The sequence below is a fragment of the Erpetoichthys calabaricus genome, chromosome 9 (assembly GCF_900747795.2).
Source record: "Erpetoichthys calabaricus chromosome 9, fErpCal1.3, whole genome shotgun sequence".
NCBI classification, from domain to species: domain Eukaryota; kingdom Metazoa; phylum Chordata; class Cladistia; order Polypteriformes; family Polypteridae; genus Erpetoichthys; species Erpetoichthys calabaricus.
In genome coordinates, this window is record NC_041402.2 from 99,078,933 (window position 1) to 99,103,467 (window position 24,535).

The following is a 24,535-nucleotide window of genomic DNA, read 5'->3' on the forward strand; positions in this document are numbered from 1 at the left end:
TTCAGATGATGAAAGCAGACAAGTCCATGATTTGGAGAAAATGTAAACATTATACTTTCCCAGTTTCTGAATATTCTGGTTTTAGTAAGATCACCTCCTGTAAGAGTGAGGATGAGGGTGATGTATAAAGTATATGGTGCATAATACAGGGCAGGTGGCCCATGAATGAGACATGACTTTATCTGAAACGGAAGTTTGTAAAGTTTGTCGGGAGTGCTCTGCTATTATTTTAATTATTAGTTAGTAACATGTTATTTTTTTAATTAAGAATAAAAGTATATTACAGACAGACTATTTTATACCACACATTTTCTTTGTGGGAGTCATTTCTGTTTCAGTTACTCTGTGCATGTGCTGGCTATGAAGCCATTGTAGCAGCAGCCTTATCAGAAACTGTCATAAACGTTTTTTTGTGATTTTCAGGTGAAAGGTGTATAAACTTTCAGAGGTTAAAGGTGAAAAGTTACTTGTGGAATTCTAACTAAAGTGTCAACAATGAAACACAAGCCTTGCTTGTTAAATTTAGTTTAGCAAAACACTCTGAGAAATCTGTTAATGTTACAACAATAAATGCCAGCCACTGTCACCCTTCAGACCATAATTTGGTAGCTGTTCACCTGCTTTCTGAGCCTTCCTGGCAAAATATGGCTAATAACTATTTTAAATGTGCAGAAGAACAAGCAGACATCACTATAATACCACTCTGCACTGATATACAAGCATATCTTAAAAGCCAGTAATGGAAACAGAAAGAAGAGCCTTTATTTATTTCTCTCTCTTATTTCAGTTCCACTGAAAATGTTGTTCATTTATTTAAGCGGTAGATTAATGTAGAACTAAATAGCCATCCACAAGTCCCGCAAAAAATAAAAAATAACAGTTGCAAAAAAACTACATCAACTACAAAGGCAATGGAAATTGCAGAGATGGAGTAAAAGTTGTCTCTCCCAAAATAAAAGTTAAAAAATGTATTTCATGATATAGATGTTTCTCTCAGATCTACAATACTGTATATCTTGACTGCTCACCATTCTTTTATTTTGTATTCCAAACCCCAGAATCCACTCCCGAATGCATGCAGTTTTACAGCACTAGGATGCTAGACATGAATACTAGCTTGACCAGAGTTGTTAGGGAGTTTGATCATTCTGTTTGTGTCTGCATTGTTTTTTCTCTGAGAACTTCAGTTTTACTTGCACATTCCAAAGGAGGACTGTTTAGAAAGATTGATGATTCTAAACTGGCCCAATTAGAGTGTGGGAATGTGCATTAATGTGTCAACTCCGTGTCCTACTAAATGTGGGCACCCACTTCAGTGTTGCATCATTCCTGTACTCTGGACTGCTGGTAAAATGCTAGTTTTGCACATAAAGTAAAAAGAAAGCTAAATTTGGAAAAATTTAAATTAATTGGATTCAATAATAAAAAGACTAAGAAAGATTGGCAAAACCATAGCATAACCAGAAAGCAAAAGAAAAGCTAGGAATGAGCCATCCATTTTCCAACCCGCTGAATCCAAACACAGGGTCACGGGGGTCTGCGGGAGCCAATCCCAGGGCAGGGAACCAATCCTGGGCAGGGTGCCAACCCACCGCAGGACACACACAAACACACTAGGGCCAATTTAGAATCACCAATCCACCTAACCTGCATGTCTTTGGACTGTGGGAGGAAACCCACGCAGACACGGGGAGAACATGCAAACTCCACGCAGGGAGGACCCAGGAAGCGAACCCGGGTCTCCTAACTGCGAGGCAGCAGTGCTACCACTGCGCCACCGTGCCGCCTGCTAGGAAAAAGCAAAAACAAAAAATATCTTCAGAACTATAAAGCAGTGAGCATTGCAAAAATGGTGTCAAGCAGTTTCACAAAAAGATTAGGAAAAAGACTATAAAGTAGCATTTAGGAAATAAACCCTTCTCAACAATACATACATTTTGTAATGAGACATGGCTCTGAAAAAATTCACAACCTCCCTGGCTGCTCTGCTGTTAACTAAATACAAATTAAATAATTTTAAGCATAAAACAAATCTCATACAGTTAATTGTAAAGGAAACACAAGCAGTGCTTCCTTGTTTGAAGAAATAAGTGGTGCTGCCAACTTGTTATTGAGGAATTTAGGATCCTTGTTCAAGTATGGAACCTCCTATTACTTTGTGTGGCATTTCCACAAGTTGTCAGAGGGCAATATACATCCCTGGCATGTTATGGTAAAGCTACTTGTGGCTACTGGAAACTCCAGCCCTTCTGGATCTCACCAGCATAACTTTATGGAAATTGCCAATGTGCAGGAACACCTTTGGCTACTAGGGGAAGCTCTGTTCAGGTGTTTGTGCCATCTTGGAGCCTAAAAGTTAATGCTGAAGCTTACCCAAAGGCAACAAACGGCCATGCCTCCTTTTCGCCATAGCACCATTCAGCTTGGAACCTGAAGTTTAGTGTTTAGTAAGGACTCTGCTGATAGGAAAATGGCAGGGAGCAAGATGTGAGGAAGGTGCTTGTTTTTGTGTTAAAGGAAATTGAGAAGTGGAATGGTGTATGGGTTGTTTGTGAGAAGTGGATTGGCCTCCCCTTGTGATAAGTTGGTTTTCCTTGTATCTTTCCATTTAGGAGACAACTTGAGATCATGTCTATAGATCACACAATGAAATAATAGTTCATGAAGAAACATTTGTATATACCATGTATTAGGAAAAATATCTCAGTGCACAATGTATGCACTTCAGTATAAAGCATAAGTACAGTTAAGAATGGACTATGTCCTACATGGCACTTAATAAAACTGACAGTTCATATGAGCCAACCCTTCTCTTCTAAGCTCAACTGCTGCTCATGGAACACACAGACAAGCCACACAGGGGCAACAGTCATGGTCCAGAGTACAATGATTAACAATAAATTAAAAACTCAGCAAAAAGTAAATGAAAAACTTGGCTAAGAGTACAATCATACCATAATGGTAGATGTTTCTAAGGCTCAAATATGACAAAAGTAAACATTGTGGCTTGTACTAAAAGAAAACTGATGTTTATCATCTTCTTAAACAAAGCATACATCTTAACATGGCAGACTGTAGGATACATCATGTTTGTTAAAAATACAATTTCAGTATGGCACTAGATTTTTCTATCTGTGGTTCTAGTAACACTATTATGACATAACTCATGGTTTGTGATAAATCTCTTCACTTTAAATGTTCAATTTTGTTTTATTATCAGTGATTTTCCAGTGTTTTTGTCTTTCCCAGATGTCTCCTATAACTGAAGCAAACCTCTAAGAGCAATATACATCATGCATTTGGATGCAATGAAAGGTCTGGTCCTTATCAGCCTCAGTTTCAGTAAGTTTTCTTTGACAGTCTGTTTTTATAATAGAATTGAATATTATTGACTCATTTTAGAGTCCTATTAATGCAAGAGGTAATAGATGCATTTTTTTGCTTTTGGATTCAAATTTAACCATACTGTATATAATACTACAGTACTCCAATAAACCTTTCAGATCCCTGATGCAAAACAAGGGGTTGAGATTGATTTATATGATTTCTATTACCCTTTATGAATATGCACTCTAATCCAAAACAGAAGAAAGAATAAATTTGATAAAATCCTGTAACACTGATGAACAAATACCAAAGAAATAAAATATAAACATAATAGAAATCTATAGTTTTAGTTTTCTTTGTGCTGTATACTCGAACTTTGTATAAAAGTGATGTACATTTTTGCTAACTTTGGTAGTAAAATTGAGTTTACTCCTACTTCTTCTTTTTTTTGGCTGCTCCTGTTAGGGGTTCCCACAGCGGATCATCTTCGGATATCGGATATCTTTCTGTCCTCTGCATCTTGTTCTGTTACACCCATCACCTGCACGTCCTCTCTCACCACATCCATAAACCTTCGCTTAGGCCTTCCTCTTTTCCTCTTCCCTGGCAGCTCTATCCTTAGCATCATTCTCCCAATATACCCAGCATCTCTCCTCTGCACATGTCCAAACCAATGCAATCTCCCCTCTCTGACTTTGTCTCCCAACTGTCCAACTTGAGCTGACCCTGTAATGTACTCATTTCTAATCCTATCCATCCTCATCACACCCAGTGCAAATCTTAGCAACTCTGCTACCTCCAGCTCTGTCTCCTGCTTTCTGATCAGCTCCACCGTCTCCAACCCATATAACATAGCTGGTCTCACTACCATCCTGTAGACCTTCCCTTTCACTTGTGCTGATACCCGTCTGTCACAAATTACTCCTGACACTCTTCTCCACCAATTCCACCCTGCCTGCATTCTCTTTTTCACCTCTTTTCCACAATCCCCATTACTCTGTACTGTTGATCCCAAGTATTCAAACTTATCCACCTTCACCAACTCTGCTCCCGGGATCCTCACCATTCCACTGACCTCCCTCTCATTTACACACATGCATTCTGTCTTGTTCCTACTGACCTTCATTCCTCTCCTCCCTAGAGCATATCTCCATCTTTCCAGTGTCTCCTCAACCTGCTCCCTAATATCGCTACATATCACAATATCATCAGCAAACATCATAGTCCATGAGGACTCCTGTCTAATCTTGTTTATCAACCTGTCCATCAACATTGCAAACAAGAAAGCGCTCAGAGCCGATCCCTGATGTAATCCCACCTCCACATTGAAGGCATCCGTTGCTCCTATCGCAGACCTCACCACTGTCACACTTCCCTCATACATATCCTGCACAACTCTTTCATACTTCTCTGCCACTCCCGACTTCCTCATACAATACCACAACTCCTCTCAAGGAACCCTGTCATATGCTTTCTCCAGGTCCACAAAGACGCAATGCAACTCCTTCTGGCCTTATCTAAACTTCTCCATCAACATCCTCAGAGCAAACATTGCATCTGTGGTGCTCTTTCTTGGCATGAAACCACACTGCTGCTCACTAATCATCACCTCACTTCTTAACATAGCTTCCACTACTCTTTCCCATAACTTCATGCTGTGGATCATCAATTTTATTCCCCTGTAGTTACTGCAGTCCTGCACATCGCCCTTATTCTTAAATATCAGCACCAGTATACTTCTTCTTCACTCCACAGGCATCCTCCATTAAACAATCTGGTTAAAAACTCCACTGCCATCTCTCCTAAACACTTCCATGCTTCCATAGGTATGTCATCTGGACCAACGGCCTTTCCATTTTGCATCCTCTTCATAGTTGTCCTTACTTCCTCCTTGCTAATCCGTTGCACTTCCTGATTCACTATCTCCACATCATCCAACCTCTTCTCTCTCTCGTTCTCTTCATTCATCAGCCTCTCAAAGTACTCTTTCCATCTGCTCAACACACTCTCCCAGCTTGTGAGTATGTTTCCATCTTTATCACCCTAACCTGCTGCACATCTTTCCCAGCTCGGTCCCTGTCCAACCTCTCATACAACTCATCATACGCCTTTTCTTTAGCCTTCGCCACCTCTCTCTTCACCTTGCGCCTTATCTCCATGTACTCTTGTCTACTTTCTGCATCTCTCTGACTATCCCACTTCTTCTTTGCCACCCTCTTCCTCTGTATACTCTCCTGTATTTCCTCATTCCACCACCAGGTTTCCTTTTCCTCCTTCCTCTTTCCAGATGTCACGCCAAGCACTCTTCTTGATGTTATCTGCTGTAGTTTCCCAGCTGTCTGGTAACACTTCACTGCCACCCAGTGCCTGTCTCACCGCCTCCCTAAACTCAACCTTGCAGTCTTCCTTTTTCAACTTCCACCATTTGATCCTTGGCCCTCCAACATCACCATCCTATGCTGCTTAACTTCACTTTCCCCTGCCACCACTTTGCAGTCTTCAATCTCCTTCAGATCAACTCTTCTGCATAGGATGTAATCTACCTGTGTGCATCTTCCTTCACTCTTGTACGTAACAATATGTTTTTGGGGTTTTTTTTTTGTTCTTTGTTTCACATTATACAATTTCTTGTATAAGGAATTTGTTAGTTTTCGCATACCCCTTGGGGTAGAGCGCAGGGTCAGCCAAGGTACAGCGCATCTGGAGCAATTACAGGTTAAGGGTCTTGCTCAAGGGCCCAGTAGAGTAGGATCTCTTTTGGCAGTGATGGAGATTCGAACCGGCAACCTTCTGGATACCAGCACAGATCCTTAGCCTCAGAGCCACCACTCTGCCCTATTGTTCCTCCCTCTTCTTAAAATACATATTCACCACAGCCATGTCCATCCTTTCGGCAAAATCCACTATCCTCTGACCTTCTTCATTCCTCTCCTTGACACCATACCTACCCATCACCTCCTCGTCTCCACTGTTCACTTCACCAACAAGCACATTGAAATCCGCTCCAATCACCACTTTCTCGTCCCTTGGGTACTCTGTTCATCACTTCATCCAACTCACTCCAAAAATCTTCTTTCTCACTAATTGCACACCCAACTTGCGGTGCATATGCACTAACAACATTCATCATCACACCTCCAATTTCCAGCTTCATAATCATTACTCTGCCTGACACTCTTTTCACCTCCAAAACACTCTTCACATACTGTTCCTTCAGAATAACCCCTGTGGGGAACAGCCCGGACACAGACAGGTAGACATGTTGGTTTCACCACACACACGTTTATTATTCATATTTACAGTGCACAAACCCAGTGCCGCAGCACCAATCACCCTTTAAGTCCTTGGCCACACAACACAATGCCTTCAGTCTCTGGTCCACCTCCACTCCTCTCCTCTGAGCTCCGTCCTTCTTCCACCCGACTCTTGCCAATGACTTTTATACACCCCAGATGGACTCCAGGTGCATCCTGAGGGGCCTCCGTAGACACACCCCTGTGTGGCGGAAGCTCTGGCTGTGTACCCGGAAGTCCTCCGGGTGTCCCCAATCCTCTTCCCCCCAGCACTTCTGGGTGTGGCGGAATTGCTGAGGTCCAGGGCTCCCAAAGCATAGGGGTGCCCCCTGGCGGTGACCACGGGCCCCTACAGGGTAGAGCTTCCATGCTCTACCCGTGGCCCCCAAAGCAACCAGGGTGGTTGCCCCCTCGTGTTCTGGAGGAGGCACAAGCCCTCCTCTGGTCCTCCTGGGCATCCCGGCCGGGCATGAACCCCAGCCGGGTGCCACACCCCTTATGCCATTTCTCCTCCCATCCACACCATGATAGAACAATTTGAATCCACCTATAATCCACCTGGCCTTACTCCCCTTCCATTTAGTCTCTTGCACGCACAATATATCAACCGTCCTTTTTTCCATCATATCTGCTAACTCTCTCCCCTTACCAGTCATACTGCCAACATTCAAAGTTCCTACCCTCAGTTCCACTCTCTTTACTTTCCTCCTCTCCTCCTGCCTCTGGACATGTCTCCCCCCTAATTTGGGGGCACATGTGTAGTTTGCACTCAGACTGTGAGCCAATAACACAGCTCTGTTAATGTGTTGCAGTCTGAAAGCAATCTGTTAAACTGTGACGTGACCTCTCCACAACTTTAATTTAATTAACTCTAATGATAAAATTTAACTGGACTTGCTCCTCCTTAATCACAGAAATTTAGGAATAGGAAAAATAAAAATATATGAATTAAGTGTTTTTCCATGTGATTCCAGACTTATCAGACCCTGTTGGGAAAAGTAGAACATAGGAAAATGTAGTGGAGTGACATCACATTCCCATAAATGCATAGACATTACTGTGTAAATATTGATATCTGAATTACAATGCATTTCACTGTATGAATTACATGCAGATGGAATAATTTCAATTGTTGGAAATCCACTCAGACACACTATGAGCATGCAAACACATGAAACACCATACATGACAATGAAAATAGGTTTAAAGCTGTGTTTTTGTCTACTTCACCTCAATCCTGTCATTTTAACTACTTAATCAAAGAAATCACAATGTAATTCAAGCAGACTATAATGACATGTTATAATGAGAGGAGGTAATGGAACTCTTAAAAGTTTACTCATTATTACCCAAGTTAAATCCCAGCCTGCAAACAAGCTTCTGTCTTTCTTTAGCATAATAGAGACAAAAGGAAAAGAACAAAACAAGAACAAATATTCTGGCAAGAAAAAGTGAGTGGAAACCCATTTCTAATCTGGAAAACCTTAACTTTTTATGACCAGAGTGTACATTGAAAATTAAAATTAAAGAGTCAGAATTATATCCAATCACAATTTCCTTACATAAAGAGTCTGTACTAACTCAATCAAGTTCATATTTGGTAATACAGGTAACACATAAACAAAAAAACATCATTAAAAATGAAGTAAATTATATAAAATACAGTATCTCCATAAAGGGTTCTTCACTTCTTATCATATAGTATTCCAAGGTTAAGGAAAATGTCCAGACAACTACAGGTAGAACACATTAACAAAACAATCAATATATTTCAATTATCTTCCACACTGCTTATTGTGGTGCTGCTATCACAAGTGCAGCACATGCAAACCAAAGGAAAGATTTCTTTCTGTAAATCTGTAATCAATAGATCAACCTTCCTGCATTTTGGACATGATGCAAAATATTTTTTTTTCTAAAAGATAACTTCATATTTGCTTATACTACTGCACATGCCTCTTCAGTAAATTCCACTGGTCAGTAAAATGTTATATGAAGACATTCTATTTCTGTCTTAAACCTACCATTTCTTTTTCTAGCCTAGCTTAACATTTTTTCATTGCTCTACTTATTTATGTCCTGTATTTGCTATATACAGTACATTCTGTTTTTGTGCCACTTTTGTTTAAATTCAAGTATTTTTCATATGTATATTATGCTTATTTATGTTACATTTATATTATTTTATTATTATTAGTTTAGTTTCTACGTGTTGTCATGTGTTCACCTACAGTGCATCCGGAAAGTATTCACAGCACATCAGTTTTTCCACATTTTGTTATGTTTCAGCCTTCTTCCAAAATGGATTAAATTAATTTTTTTCCTCAGAATTATACACACAACACCCCATAATGAAAACGTGAAAAAAGTTTACTTGAGATTAATAATAAATTTGCAAAAACCTCAAGTAAACTTTTTTCACGTTGTCATTATGGGGTGTTGTGTGTAGAATTCTGAGGAAAAAATGAATTTAATAAATTTTGGAAGAAGGCTGTAACATAACAAAATGTGGAAAAAGTGATGCGCTGTGAATACTTTCCGGATGCACTGTATGTTCCTTGTGTTTTGTGGGTGGTTACCCCCTTTCTGTCTCTGTGTGGAACCTCACCCAACCCTATAAAGTCTGAGGAGACTCACAGGTCAAAGGTAGTACATTTTGTCTTATATGCTGAATGTGGTAAGTTATCTTGTGTTTTTCTGTGATCTATAATTTACTGGATTTCTGTCTTATACTATGTGTTTTGAGCATGATTGTTAAATTATGTATTGGGACTTTACTATCAAATTGCATTTGGGCATATACATTTTTGCATTTTTGTACTCATTTCTGCATTTTGCAGTTACATAACTTTTGTAAATCTTTTTATAAAGATTCTTCATCTGCCCTTTATTACCAAGACAGGGGGTTAAAGTTGCCCTATCCCTGTCAGGGCATTTCCTAATGTATTTTGGGACTTACATTTTTGTGGCCAGTTCCCCTTGTGGAGGGCCTGATCCTCTTGGAATTTGGCAAGTCCCCCCAGTCAATTGCCCGGGTCAAGTGTGTCCCTGTTGGGTGCACCAATGAGGATTCTGGTATGCTCCCTAGCCAATGTAGAGGCCGCTGTGAAGACCATGGAAGAGAACTCTCTGCATCATAACACTTCTTTCCACTTCTTGTTCATTGCAAAGTAAAGCATATGCTTGCAATCTCAATCTGCAATAATAGTGTATACTATTTTTACAGAAATTCAAATTTTACAATATTTGCATGTTATTCCAAAAAACTGATGTTCTCTTTAATAAAAACAGTATTTCAGGAAGCACATTTATGAAATCAAGTCTTCATTAAGTAAGTCTGGCTTAAATAAAAATTGTCTTACAATTGAGACTTAATCAGTTTTAATAATGCAAAGAACATTATTTTCTTAATTACTAAAAAATGTTGGAACCTTTCTCCAAGGTTATGATACTCATTCAACATGAATTTCATGAACTCTTAAGCCGCAACTCTATGTTAAACTTCATCTTAGCCTAATACAGTGATGACACTTAGATGCCTCAATTATAGGGTGTGACTTGCCATGATCTTTCTTGGTGTAACCAAAAGCAACTTGAACAAACCCAGATTGTCAAATTATGCATATCTTGTTTGTGCACATTATCTTCATGGAATGACAAACCCCCCCCCAGCTCCCCCCCCCAACCCCCACATTCCACTGACACAACACAAGCAATGCACACAGTTCTCATGATTAGTAATTAGCTTCTATAACTAATAGTACATAGTAATTATTATTAATGCTTCTGGTAAAATAGTCAAAAGATAGATTTGAATATGTTAAATAAAAACAATACAAATGTTAAAATACTAATAATGGTAATAATAATAATAACATTGTGGTGGATATTAACAAAAGCAAAGCGCTAAAAAAGACAAAGAGATAAAGCAAATAATAAGAATATAATAACTAAAAAAATGGCTCAGTGGTAGCAATGCTGCCAAGCAGTAAGGAGACAAAAGTTTGCATCCCAGGTCCTCTCTGCATTGAGTTTCCATGATCTCTCTGTGTTTGCATGGATTTAATCTAGGTGCTCCTATTTTCTCCTACAGTCCAAAGACATGTGAGATAGATGGATTGGTGATACTAAATTGGCCTTAGTGTGTGGTTGGGTGTGTGTGTGTGTATATATGTTTTCCCTGCGATGGACTAGCACCTTGCCCCGTCCAAGGTTTGTTCCTGCCTTGAACCTTATGCTGGCTGGGATAGGCTCTGGCATACCCCACAACCCTGTTCAGGACAAAGCAGGTTAGAAAATGACTGACTAACTCACTGACTGACTGACTGACTGACTAAAAATGAATACTAATAATAAATAGTAGATTACAAGGTAGATTTAGAATGAAACAAAATAATTAATAGCTTATTACTTGAAGTTAAAGCAAAATTAATGAAAATGGTACAAATATAATATAGAAAATACTCTTATTAAAATTAAGTTATGCTAATAATGCAATTCTCTAATTTACATTTACATTAATACTTTCACTGTGCATGTGTTGTTCCTGCCTTGTGCATGATGATTTCTAAAATAGCTCCAGCTCCCTAGTGGCCCTGCCCTGGATAAATGGGTTAAGCAAATGGATGAATTTATATTTTTCATCTCATATTCTTTCCAGTTCTTCTCAATTAAATTTAGTTTACTTAAATTAATGTTACTTGTTGCAATGCTTTATCAGTGTTGTATTTTTGTGAACGTGTTTTAAGCGTCATGTTGAATCATGTTCAATTTTCTTACACATAAGACTCAATTTACGTAATATAATGACTGACATTCTTTTAAACATCAAGGCCTCTAGAGTATATTGACTTTAAGAAGGGTCTGAATATTCTTTCATATCCACACAATCTAGACAGTTGCTTTCGGCAAAGCCTTTATCTTTCTTTTCCACTCCAAGACTTCACCTTCAGATAATCATTGCAATAAAACAGAGAGAACACAGAGAGGATGGGCTTTATTATTATTATTATTTAACTATCATTTTTACTGTAGTTCTGTTCTGTTTTTATTTCCAAATTTTTAAATTTTATGACCATATTATATTATTTAAGTTAACTGTTTATTAATGAAAATTGCATCTCAAAAAAGTGGATCAGATGGGAGCAAGCAAGAAACAAATTAATTTGAAAAAGCCCATACTGGGAATACATAAATTGGAAGAATGTCAGAAAAAAACACATAAAAACATTAGATTCAAAGATCAGACACCAGATAAAAAATATCAGCTACTTAAATACAACACACAATTTCCCATGCACAAGTCAGAGTGCTGCTATGATTATTGCTAGAGACTCTACAGGCTGGGTAGATTTGTTTTTGTCAAGTTATTGCCTTTCTTTTTATGTGGCATTGAAGAGTCTTTCATCATTAATTTCTACAAATTTCAACTACTGACTTTCTTACATTATTTTTTCTTTGTACTTCATGTTAGCTGTAGATATTTTCTTGTTTACTAACACCTGCATTATGCCCTTAAATTCATCCTGGCAAGTTCAATGGAGGATGCTTCTGGTTTTACTTTAAGCAGTCTATCACAATTATTTTATTTGTATTTGTAATACTTTTTCAAAATGAGACTTTATTCTATAATATTGCTATTTTTAATAAAGTCACATTATATTTACTTGTAGCACTTTGCTTTTTCCTTGCATGAAGTGCAAATAAATTATGGATAATATAACAGTTCTGTTGGTTAAAAAATTATTAGTTTGAAAATAGCCTGTATCTAATTCCTACCTATTAGCTCACTCTGCTCTTTCAGAACCCTATAGAGAAGAATACCATATTATTCTCAAATCCACTTAATTTATTACAGTATTTAATTAATGTTGAAACTAGAATCAGTTGGAAAGATAGTTATCTAGCAGTAATAATTATATTATCCTCTTAAGGATCTTGAAAAGTACATATTTATTAGCTTTCTAAACTTTACACTTACTATTTCCTCTACCCTCAAATACAGGTTTCCAGAGTTGTCTTTGTCAAACTGTTTACGGACCTGTAGGGGGGTCTGTGGTGTTGAGCTGCACTAAGAATGGTGGTCACAAGACATCACTCCAATGGATATTTAAGAAAACAACAGATGGTAAGGAAGAGCAAATGGTTCGTCAGATGTCAAGTGGTACCATTACATCAGGTGAGTTAATGTTAATTGATGAAGTTATAAAAATATTTTTGCAGTAATGTAAATAATACAGAATAAGTCATCAATTATTTTAAAACTGAAGACTGATTTCTAGAGTGCCTAGAATAAAACAGAAGTAGAGATTATTTTTACCTTAATTAGGTCATGGACTTTCTGGCTTTGACTACTATGTATCATTTATCATTATAAATAATAGTATTGGGCTTACTGTATTACAATTAAATGTGGAGTTACATTTTCTCATGAATATTTTCCTTAAGTACAGGAACATAAAACATAAGAACATAAGAAATTTGACAAACAAGAGACTATTCACTCTACCAAGCTTGTTTGTTCAGCTGATAGCTAAGCTTCATCAAGGTTGTCAAGGTTTCTGCTTCAATTACTGTAATGGAAAAAACTTTCCCCATCTTCAAAGAAAGCAGTCATGGAGCCCAGATGAGATTACAGATCATTTCTTTATTTGAACAGGGATCTGCACAAATGTCTCAGTCCATGGAGTGAGGAATCAATTAAACAATTCATCATCTTTTATATTTTTCTGTTACCATTACCTCATCTAATACATTGTGTCATCTGACTCCTAATGAACTTTATACAAGCAAATAAAGCCACAAGTAACTTCTGACTTCTGATGTTGATTCTCCCATTATTCTGAATGCCACTTCCTTCGGAGGGCTGTTTGCAGATCGTTTTATTGATCTTAGCACCACACTATAGGAGGGGTGTCTGGGCGTTCCCATTAGTGTATCTTCACTTTCTAGAAGTGTGTTTATTACTCATTTATCTCATTAAAACCTTGGCAAATCAAGTTGGTGGTTTCTCTAAGATAAAACAGAGCATGTGCTTAAGTTTTAAGCTACATTTAGTTAACCCTTGAGTTACATTCAATCCTTTTCATTGTGTCTAATAATTAATTCTGTTATGGCTTTATAAATATATTTGTAATAAATTGTAAAAGACTATTTAAATATTAACTAAAAATTCCACACTACATGACTCAGTAATTTGTTCCTGATACCCTTGACTATTTGAGTAAAGAAGTGCTTCCTGGCTCCAGGATTAAATGTACTTAACTTTAATTTCCACTGGTGTCCTCAGGTACATGATTCACCCTTTATTCAAAAGAATCTTGCTGGATCAATTTTATCGAGGCATTTGATCATTTTGAAGACCAGTATTAAGTCCCTATTCAGACTCTGGGGTAGGCTAGACAGATTTAATTTTCAGAGTTTGTCAGAATACAACTGCTCTATTCTTGCACAGTTTCAAGTACTGCTATGTCATTTTTAGAGTGTAATGATGTGGTCTCACTAGTTCCTTTTTTATTCTAAGCATAATGTCTCTTGATTTATATTAAGCAGTAATATAATATAACATTGTATTTGTCTTTTTAATCAATTGTGCACATTGCTTAGATGATGATAATATTGTGTAAATGTAAATCTCTAAATCCTTCTCAGAGTTAGCTTCACTACAGAAGTTATACAGGGTAGGATTCAAAAGTAATGAGCCTCATTTTGTTCTGACGCGAACGTACCTCGCCGCGCGCCCCACTTGTCAGCGACGGCGACGGAGGGTGTTGACTTCACAACGCAATGGAGCTCCTACCGCTCGAAAGTAGGATCGGCCTTGATGGGAACCCCTGTGCAGTAGTGCGTTACACGGCGGAATGGAAAGTTCGTTAGAGCACGTTGAAGACGAAGACCATGCTCATTGCCTTCTTCGGAGTGAAGGGGATCATCCACTACGAGTTTGTCCTGCAAGGACAGACCGTGAATGCTGCTTACTACTTGGAAGTCCTGAAAAGGCTGAAAAGAAGCATCGCGCGCAAGCGAAGGGACATCAAGGACAACTGGAAGCTTCACCACGATAACGCGCCCAGCCACACCGCCTTCATCGTGAGCGCCTACCTGGCCCGGGTGAACGTTCCGGTGGTCCCCCAGCCTCCCTACAGTCCGGACGTGTCGCCTTCTGACTTCTTCTTGTTTCTGCGCTTAAAATCAGCGCTGAAAGGAAAACGCTTCGAGTCGATCGAGGACATCCAAGTAAATGTCAAGGCAGCCCTAGCAGCCATCCCGGAACAGGCCTATGTGGACGCCTTCGAGTCATGGAAAAGCCGCCTACAAAAGTGTATTGATGCAGGAGGTGCCTATTTTGAAGACTATTAATTAGTTGTACCGATTTGCTCAATAAATTTGTCTTTTTGAACAAAGGCTCATTACTTTTGAATCCTACCCTGTAGAACTGAGCAGCTACCCCTAAACATCAACATTGCAGATGTGAAGTCAGTGTGCTGTTGGACAGCAGAGCAATATTCTTGTAGCACAATGGGGAGATATTGTTCCCATCCTTCTGATGCTCTGCAATTAAGATGCAGAGTTGGGTGATCAGGATCCATAAGGTCATCAAAGAGTTTGTGACTCTTGTGCATTTGAAGGAACTAGCATACCTCTTACATCAGAAGTTTTATTAAAGTGATCAATTGGCAGTCTCTCAATATAAAAACAGCAGAACATCTCCGTGAGTGTCCTAGCACAACTGGTCACCCTCTGATCTAAGATTTCATTTGCCACTGTCCAATTTGTTAAATAAGACTGCACAATAATTTTTTTGAAAAGTCTTGCTTTCTGAAAAGTTTTTGCTGATTGTGACAGGTACCTACTAGGTATACACAAAAATAGTTTTGGTTTTACTGAATCACTTAGAAATAGACATTTATATGTTGACTAACAATAATGTATTTAGTCACGTTTATGTTTCACATAAGCTATTAAATTTAACAGAATTAAAAGTCTTTTGCTCCTGATTTTCTTTTGTATTCAATGTCTGGTGCATCACGTTGCAGTGTCCAACAGTAGTCAGCAAGAATTGACAGATTCCAGTTGCCCTAGTATTGTTTCTCCATCGTAGCAATGTCCTGGTGAAACCTTTCACCGTGTTTGTCACTGACAGCACCATGATTTGTGGGGAAGAAGTCCAAGTGTGAGTGGAAGAAGTGAATCTTGAGTGACATATTGCACTTCATTGTCTTGTATGCTTTGACAAGTTTGTCTACCAGCTGAATGTAGTTTGGGGCTCTGTAATTGCCCAGAAAATTGTCAACAACGTTTTTAAAGGCTTTCCAGGCAATTTTTTCCAGCCCAACTAACAGATCTTCAAACCGCTTGTCACTCATAACGCGTCTGATATGGGGGCCAACAAAAATGCCCTCTTTGATCTTGGTGTCAGTTATTCTTGGGAACATTTGTCTTAAATAACGAAAACCTTCACCTTCCTTGTTCAGTGCTTTCACAAAATTCTTCATGGGTCCCAGTTTTATGTGAAGAGGAGGCAAAAATATCTTTTCCGGGTCAATAAGCGATTCATGTGCCACATTTTTCTGCTCTGGAACTAACTTTTTTACAGAGTGGCAAGTTCTGTCGAGTATAGTGCGACTCTTTGAAATGGCTGTCCCATTCACAGATGAAACAACAGTGCTTTGTATAGCCGAGCTGCAGTCCTAGTAACAGAGCAACGACTTTAAGATCTCTACAGATATTCCGGTTGTACCTGCTAGTCTGGATGTGTTTCAGCAACAGTTCCATATTCTCATACATTTTTTTCATGTGTGCTGCATAGCCAACAGGTACTGAAGGATAAACGTTGCCATTGTGTAGCAGAACAGCTTTCAAGCTTAACATTGACGATTCAATGAAGAGATGCCATTCTTCCAGGTTGATGCTCACAACCCAAGGCCGAGAACAATCCTTCAATGTCACAACAGAAACAGAGACTTTCGACTTGTGCAAAAAATTTGGTTATATCATGATGTCGGCCTCGAAACACAGAAATTTTTGTGCCTGGTGACAGCAAACACCATTCCTGCAGTCTCGAACCCAGCAGCTTGGCTTTTGCTTTTGACAAACCCAAATCTCTGACCAAATCGTTCACTTCGGACTGTGTTATCAGATGTGGGTCGCCTGATGAGCACAGTTCAAAATCCAGGTCAATGTTACTGTCAGTACCCTGCATTGCAGTTTCTTTATCTGGTTTGTCTAAGGTCCAATCCTCTGGTGGTTTTGGAATTGGAAGACTGTTCTCATGTAACATGGGTCTCATTGCTGAAGGAAGATTAGGATATCCAATTGACTTCTTGTTTTTGGCAAAGAAACCAGACACATTAGTCAAGCAGAAGTAACAGTCTGTCACATGGTCTTTCTGTTCTCGCCATATCATTGGACAGCAAACGGCATCGTCTTTCAAGTGCCTCTGAGCCAGGCTCTCAGACTGACAGTACATGTCGCACAGCAAATGTGAGGTGCCCATTCCTTGTCTGGATCACCAATTTTCTAGCCGAAATACAGATGATAAGCTTTCTTCACAAGAGCAGTCATCTAACGTCTCTGAGGTGCAAGTGTATATTCACCACAGATATAGCAGAATGTATCGTGGCTGTTATGACATTGACGAGACATATCGGCCAAAACCAAAACATCTATAGAATCAAGCTTACTTACTGTTATATTGCTATAGATACTATACTTTACTATGCTGATACTATACATACACACTGACTATCTCTATTAACCAAATGAGTAGGATCGGTGTATGCAAGCCACCTTTATAGCATGCTGAGACAGCGTCAAGCTCATTCAGACCTGCCCAGGCATGCCCAGGATGTCAACTTTCACAGAACAGCTTCCAGTCTGTCCTGATTCCATTCCTGGACATGCCCAGGCTGCACAAACCGTTGTTGATAAGTCACTTATCGGAGCAAAAATGTTTGGATACAAATATAAGAAAAAATCATGACAAAACTGAAACAGTACGTGATGGGTAAATTTTGATGTGATATTCATGATCAGCACCCAAAAATATATTAGAAAAACACAACAGTGTTCAAGAAGCAAAAACTTTGTTGTGTAGTGTAATCCATGTCCATCAATGCATAACAATTTCCAGCACATGTAGGGACTAAAGAAGACCATGTAATTGATGGATGTGGCTCTCATAAGTGGTGCATTCATTATTACAAATTGACAAACACTTCTACATTCTGCCTGCAGCCCACTCAGTAAAAATTCTATGTCAGTTGTTCCAACATTTTCTAACCTCTAGGTTTACTGTGGGACCTGACAACAGAAATATGGAGCACCATCAATTGCAAGATATGGCATCCTGAAATCAGTCTTTCTTATTTCCTGTACAGAAGTCAATCTTGCAGTCCATTATGAAACCAGTATGCCTTCAGTATGGGCACATATGTATGTGCTATTTATTCCTACAGTAGCCACCACTGTGTTACCAGCCATTCTCATAATACAAGCAACTCTGTGTGTTTCTCTTGTGCTGGCTAGAATTTAGGCATGCTAATGGTGTGTAGTGTGGTTAGCTCTTTACATTTCTTATGTAATTCTGTACTACACAGCATTTTGTGGCAGTGGCCTGATGTTGAGATGACCACATACCTCAAAAACTTGTTTTCCCTCAGCAATAGGCAGCACCTTGTAACGGCCGACTGGGTTTGTGGATTTCCTGGTATTTGGGTTTCAGTTTTTATATATTGGCAGCAACATGTAAATTGAATAATTTCTTTTTCTTCGGTTATATTTTTGAATAAAGGCATACTTGTTTTGTCATACCTTTTGTGAAAGTGTTTATTTGATATTTGGACTTCAGTCTTCACACATTACAGTGATCCCTCGCTATATCGCGCTTCGCCTTTCGCGGCTTCACTCTATTGCGGATTTTATATGTAAGCATATTTAAATATATATCGCAGATTTTTTGCTGGTTCGCGGATTTCTGCGGACAATGGGTCTTTTAATTTCTTGTACATGCTTCCTCAGTTGGTTTGCCCAGTTGATTTCATACAAGGGACGCTATTGGCAGATGGCTGAGAAGCTACCCAGCTTACTTTTCTCTCTCTCTCTCTCTCTCTCTTGCGCTGACTTTTTCTGATCCTGACGTAGGGGGATTGAGCAGGGGGGCTGTTCGCACACCTAGATGATACGGACGCTCGTCTAAAAATGCTGAAAGATTATCTTCACGTTGGCTACCTTCTGTGCAGCTGCTTCGTGAAGTGACATGCTGCACGGTGCTTCGCATACTTAAAAGCACGAAGGGCACGTATTGATTTTTTTATCTGTCTCTCTCTCTCTCTGCTCCTGATGGAGGGGGTGTGAGCTGCCCGCCTTCAACAGCTTTGTGCCGTGGTGCTTCGCATACTTAAAAGCCAAACAGCCCTATTGATTTGTTTGCTCCTTTGAAGAGGAAGATATGTTTGCATTCTTTTAATTGTGAGACTGAACTGTCATCTCTGTCTTGTCATGGAGCACAGTTTAAACTTTTGAAAAAGAGACAAATGTTTGTTTGCAGTGTTTGAATAACGTTCCTGTCTCTCTACAACCTCCTGTGTTTCTGCACAAATCTGTGACCCAAGCATGACAATATAAAAATAACCATATAAACATATGGTTTCTACTTCGCAGATTTTCTTATTTCGCGGGTGGCTCTGGAACGCAACCCCCGCGATGGAGGAGGGATTACTGTATACATTTCACATCTGAATTTTATTAATTTTTACTATTACATGAAAAAAGTTTGTTTTAGTTATATATTTGCCTCACATTTCCTGTCATCCTACATTTACCCAGATTGTTGTAGACACAGAACACACATGAAATGCATGTATTCCAAATAACGATATATTATTTACCCTATACAACTCCAGGCACCTCACACACAAATAAACAGACTTGTGCTCAGAGAACTTCTGCTGTGTCGGTGAGGAGATGGCATAGCAGACTGCTTGCTGCTTGTGCTGATTGACACATTTGCAAAACAAAGATACTGATGAGGTGGTGTAAAGGAATTTAAGGTGGCCCAGGATTATGACTTTTTTTTCGTAGGTTTCAGGGATTCTAGTGTTAACTAGAAACATTTTTAAGTAACTAACAAGTCTGTGTGCCACCTGAAACTACACATAAGCATTTATCAGGTTTTATGGTTGCCATTATTCAAATGTCCATCCATCCATCCATTTTCCAACCCACTGAATCCGAACACAGGGTCACGGGGGTCTGCTGGAGCCAATCCCAGCCACCACAGGGCACAAGGCAGGAACCAATCCGGGGCAGGGTGCCAACCTACCGCAGGACACACACAAACACACCCACACACCAAGCACACACTAGGGCCAATTTAGAATCGTCAATCCACCTAACCTGCATGTCTTTGGACTGTGGGAGGAAACCGGAGCGCCCGGAGGAAACCCACGCAGACACGGGGAGAACATGCAAACTCCACGCAGGGAGGACCCGGGAGGTGAACCCAGGTCCCCAGGTGTCCCAACTGTGAGGCAGCAGCGCTACCCACTGCGCCACCGTGCCACCCATTATTCAAATGTACTTTGCTTATTGTTATTATTTTATGAATATTATCAATAATACATTATTTAAGTCATAATTTAACTCCTGCTTGTTTTTTACTCTATGTAATCGCCTGAGTTTATAGATGTAGAAGGGAAGGTGGGAAGAAGCTATAAAGTACAATACCTTAAAAATACTGGTAAGTCTATGGGATTTGAGGTATTCTGTCAAAGGCTACACATTAATAATAAAAAAGGGGAAAGTAGAGCATTATAGAGCTCCACCAAGACAAAACAGGACCCTTTGCTAAAAGATAAGAAGTGTATCTGATGGTGAATTTATGTGTCAAACCAATGTCAGAGCACAGAAAAAGAAAAATTATTTGATTGTAATGTAATTTTTGTATTGCAGGACAATCCGAGTTAGCAAAAAGAACAGCACTCTACCAATCTGGATGTTCACTTGAAATTAAAAAACTACAAAGAGAAGATGAAGGATATTTTACATATACATTAACAGATTCATCAATAAAACCATCAAAATCAATAGAAAAAACATTCAGACTACGACTTTTCCAAGGTGAGAAAATGACAGCTTTACTCTTATAACATTCTTTTTGGTTCTGAATGCACTGTATGGAAGTTTACTATACTATTCATGGTTTGTTAAAATTTTTCATACTTAATTTTAATTTCAGTTAATTCTGTACCAAACATGCCAGTTCTGGAGTCTGAGACAGTCACCCTCCATTGCAACACTTTAGGAAATGATGATCTGCTTCCTGAGATCAGCTGGAAACCACCACAAGGAATCCAATTAAAAACTCAGGATGGACCGCATGTTAGCAATGGAGGAAAATCTTTAATGATTTCTAGCGTTTTGAAGAAACACAGAGGAGACTGGATATGTAACTTGAAATATGAAGACGTGGTCAAACAGTTTACATTTAAGATGATTGTAATTGGTAAGCACAGATCTGTTACTGGTTCTAGTGTTTGGACAATGGACAGTACCTATTTTTATAGTTTAACAGTTTGGGAATGATTGCGCATGTGTTTGAATATATTTTTCTTTTATTTCTTATGCATCATTAGCACCTCAGAGTAACCTTTACCCTTCTATTATGTCTGTGTTATGTTTGTCTCAAAATGAACATATCTTACACAAATAAATTTTAAGTGAATATCTGAAAAATGTTTAAGTCATCCTGCAAATGCAGTTAATGTCTTTTTCACACATTTTACATTTGCTTTCAATTTAAATAGACACTACGCCCACTTAGGGCCCCCTGTTCTTCAGAATTTCACATTTTTAATTCAGCCACTCTTCACAACTGTAGATGTACAGAAGAACATATTAAACAGAACGTAAATCCACCCATTTTACAAACCTGCTTTTCATTATAACTGGTCTTGGGAATCTGGAACCTATCCTGGCAGTACCTACTGTAGCTCACAAGGCAGAAACACGCTCTGAAGATGATGGTAGTCCATTATAAGACACAGCTGCACATATACAGTATTCACATTTCCTCTTAATGGAGCAGTCTAAATGTCAGATAATTGAATTCCATAGATTAACGGAGAAATCCACTCAAATGGTGGTTGACTTGAGAATAAAATTAGAGCATTTCTAACCTTTATTCCACAATGTCACTCTGTAAGTGAGGGCTCACACCAAAATATTCTGAGCTTGTTGATAGAAGATAAAATATAGGATCAAATATTGTTCAGACTGGTAGCAGCATTTGCTTAGCATTATGAATGATCCTTTCTCATCAACATCAAGACATGTGCTGAAAGAGCAGGGAGACATTTTAAAATCTGGAGAAATTAAATAAAGCTCAGAAAGAAACTAATGACTGCGTGTGTATTGTATATCATCTATTCAAACACCATTTAGCACTTAATAGGGAAACATTGAGAATGATTGTGAAATATAAATGCTGTTTAAGCAGGTATTAAAAATATACTGCATATACCAAGTGATAGTATGTACTTTGATTATGTATTATTTTATTTGCTAAGAAACATTTGGAAATTGCAGTGAAATCACAGTAGAAATTGCCAAAGTACTAAATTGAAAATATAATTTTCAGAATTGAAAATATATAATGTTCTTTTTAACTGACTTATGGGGTTTCCTACATAAATATGTATTATGATACATATTTTGTTTATTACCAGTAATGGCATACTGCACAATAACGTGCAGTGAATACACTTGACTTATAGTTTCCATCATCTTTTCTCTGTACATTTAGCATTCATTTGCTCAGAGGTTGATGCGCTTGCTGCTTTGTGAGCAGCTCTTCTTTTCTACACCGTAGCGGCTTGCTTCTTCTCTTCTTCCGTCGGCATCTTTAGGTATTAAAACTGATTCACTTATGCTGGCACTTAAGTCTTCAATGTGCCTAAAGAATATTTTAAGATATGAAGAGGTAGGGGAAGTGACGTCGAAGGATGTAGGGAATAAGAACGGTGCCCATACGCATGTGCCGCACGGCCGCACTGCTGTGCGCTGCCGAGAGTTGATTCTACAATAAAATAAAATAAAAATAACAAGGGTAATAAAAATCATCACTCCGAAAGTGGATAGTAGACGTCACATAGTATGTGTGTACCAAATTTCAAGTCAATGGGTGAAACGGTTTGCGAGCCACAGGTGATTTAAAATCCTGGACAGACAAACGAACAGCCACGGTAGCGTATTATATAAGAAGATTTTTCCATTTTATTCTTAGTATCAATCTGCAAACCATGTAAGAATTAACATATGTAATAAATAATATACAGCTAATGCTTCAACCATTAGTTATGTTTCATGTACTGTATCATTTCCCTCAAAATAAAAGACCGCAAGAATAGGATAGTCTAGTGAAACCTCTTCCATTAGACAAACTACAGGGGCCAATGATCTTGTAGCTAATAATCATGTTTATTGATTGTTTAAATGAATACTAGTTGAGGGAGAATTAATGAGAGAGTTCTTTATACTTTATTATATTGTTTCCAGTAATATAAATGTATGTTTCTCTACGTAATAATACACAATTTATTTAATTTTACTATTTTATAATTTTTAATTTTTGATTATTGTCAGAAGGACAGAATTCTTCCAATTAAACAAAATGATACAGAGAACAATTAGAGTAGTGTATGTTATTAGAAAAGACAGATTATAGAGCCATGGTGCTCAGTCCAGTTTTATGTGATACAGGATTATTAAACCAAAAGGTCTTTTCATTATCATAAGCCTGTCCAATAAAAATGTATATATATATAAAAATTAATTTATGCTGAACCAGATCATGTTGTGTGAAGATATATTCTGTCTAAGTCAATTTAATTCATTGTCTGCCATTTTAATTGTAAGGTCCTTTTTAGGATATATAGATTCAGGATATATAAACATATAACAGAAACATGGGTTTAATATTGATCATCATAAGTATAACTGTTACTTGTTGAGTATTAAGTACTAAATCAGCACTATCATTTTTGTAATCATGTTTCCGAAACATAACCGAGCAAAAACAAAATTACAGACCTTGCATATTAGATATAATACCGGACACAATACAAAGTATAAAGATTCTGACCTGTTATTGGATAAGCACTCACAATATTTCAAATTCTCAAAACAACTCTTCTAAAATGTATCTATACAATGTTTGTACTTTTAATTTTGGGAGTTCTCCAGTCGTTAATGATTCACCGAACATTTCATTAATATTCAAACCATTATCTTAATGTGATGAGTGACAGAACAAGGAAATCTTAAATCTAAAATGTAAATAAAGTGACTGATGTTTCAGGATGCCAATGACAAGCCTGATTAAATTACCCATATTTACTGATATTTTTCTTTATGTAATATGGTATTTACACTGGAAATTGCAACAATTCTAATACATTTTCAGAAAAACACACTTCTAATATGTATTTTAATGTATTGTAAACCTTTTCGCTTACAGGATTAAACAGTTCTCCAAGTAAAGTCATTTACAGTCTCCTGCACACTCCCATCTTGCTTCCATGTTTTATTGATGCTGGCCAGCAGACTCTTGCAATGGACTTGTTGGATAAATCTGGACCAACAGGTGCCTCATGGAAGTTCTCTACAAATGACAAAACAATACCATATTATTTGAATGTCAGTAATAACATTGGGAATCATGGACAGTCAGACAGCTTGAACAAATCACTTGCCATCACCACCTCACTGGAAAGCCGTGGGACTTATATATGTGAAGTGCAGTTTCAAAGGAGAACGTTAACTGCTTCTGTAGATCTGGATCTTGTTCAAGGTAATGTAAAACCCTGGAAGCTATTCTGTTTTTTTCAGGCATCTCATTATACTCTCATAATGTACAT

General features: G+C 38.3%; 1 protein-coding gene across 2 annotated transcripts in view; it reads left to right on the forward strand.

The window, feature by feature from the left end:
* cd4-1 (CD4-1 molecule) overlaps window positions 1–24,535 on the forward strand; it is a 106,534-nt gene that overhangs the window by 43,959 nt on the left and 38,040 nt on the right. For both annotated transcript variants that reach the window (XM_028810018.2, XM_028810019.2), the window contains exons 2-6: window positions 3,250–3,342; window positions 12,625–12,798; window positions 20,571–20,738; window positions 20,857–21,123; window positions 24,136–24,468. In XM_028810018.2, coding sequence (XP_028665851.1) covers window positions 3,294–3,342; window positions 12,625–12,798; window positions 20,571–20,738; window positions 20,857–21,123; window positions 24,136–24,468 — 991 coding nt within the window. In that variant the 5' untranslated portion in view covers window positions 3,250–3,293. The remainder of the gene's footprint in view (window positions 1–3,249; window positions 3,343–12,624; window positions 12,799–20,570; window positions 20,739–20,856; window positions 21,124–24,135; window positions 24,469–24,535) is intronic.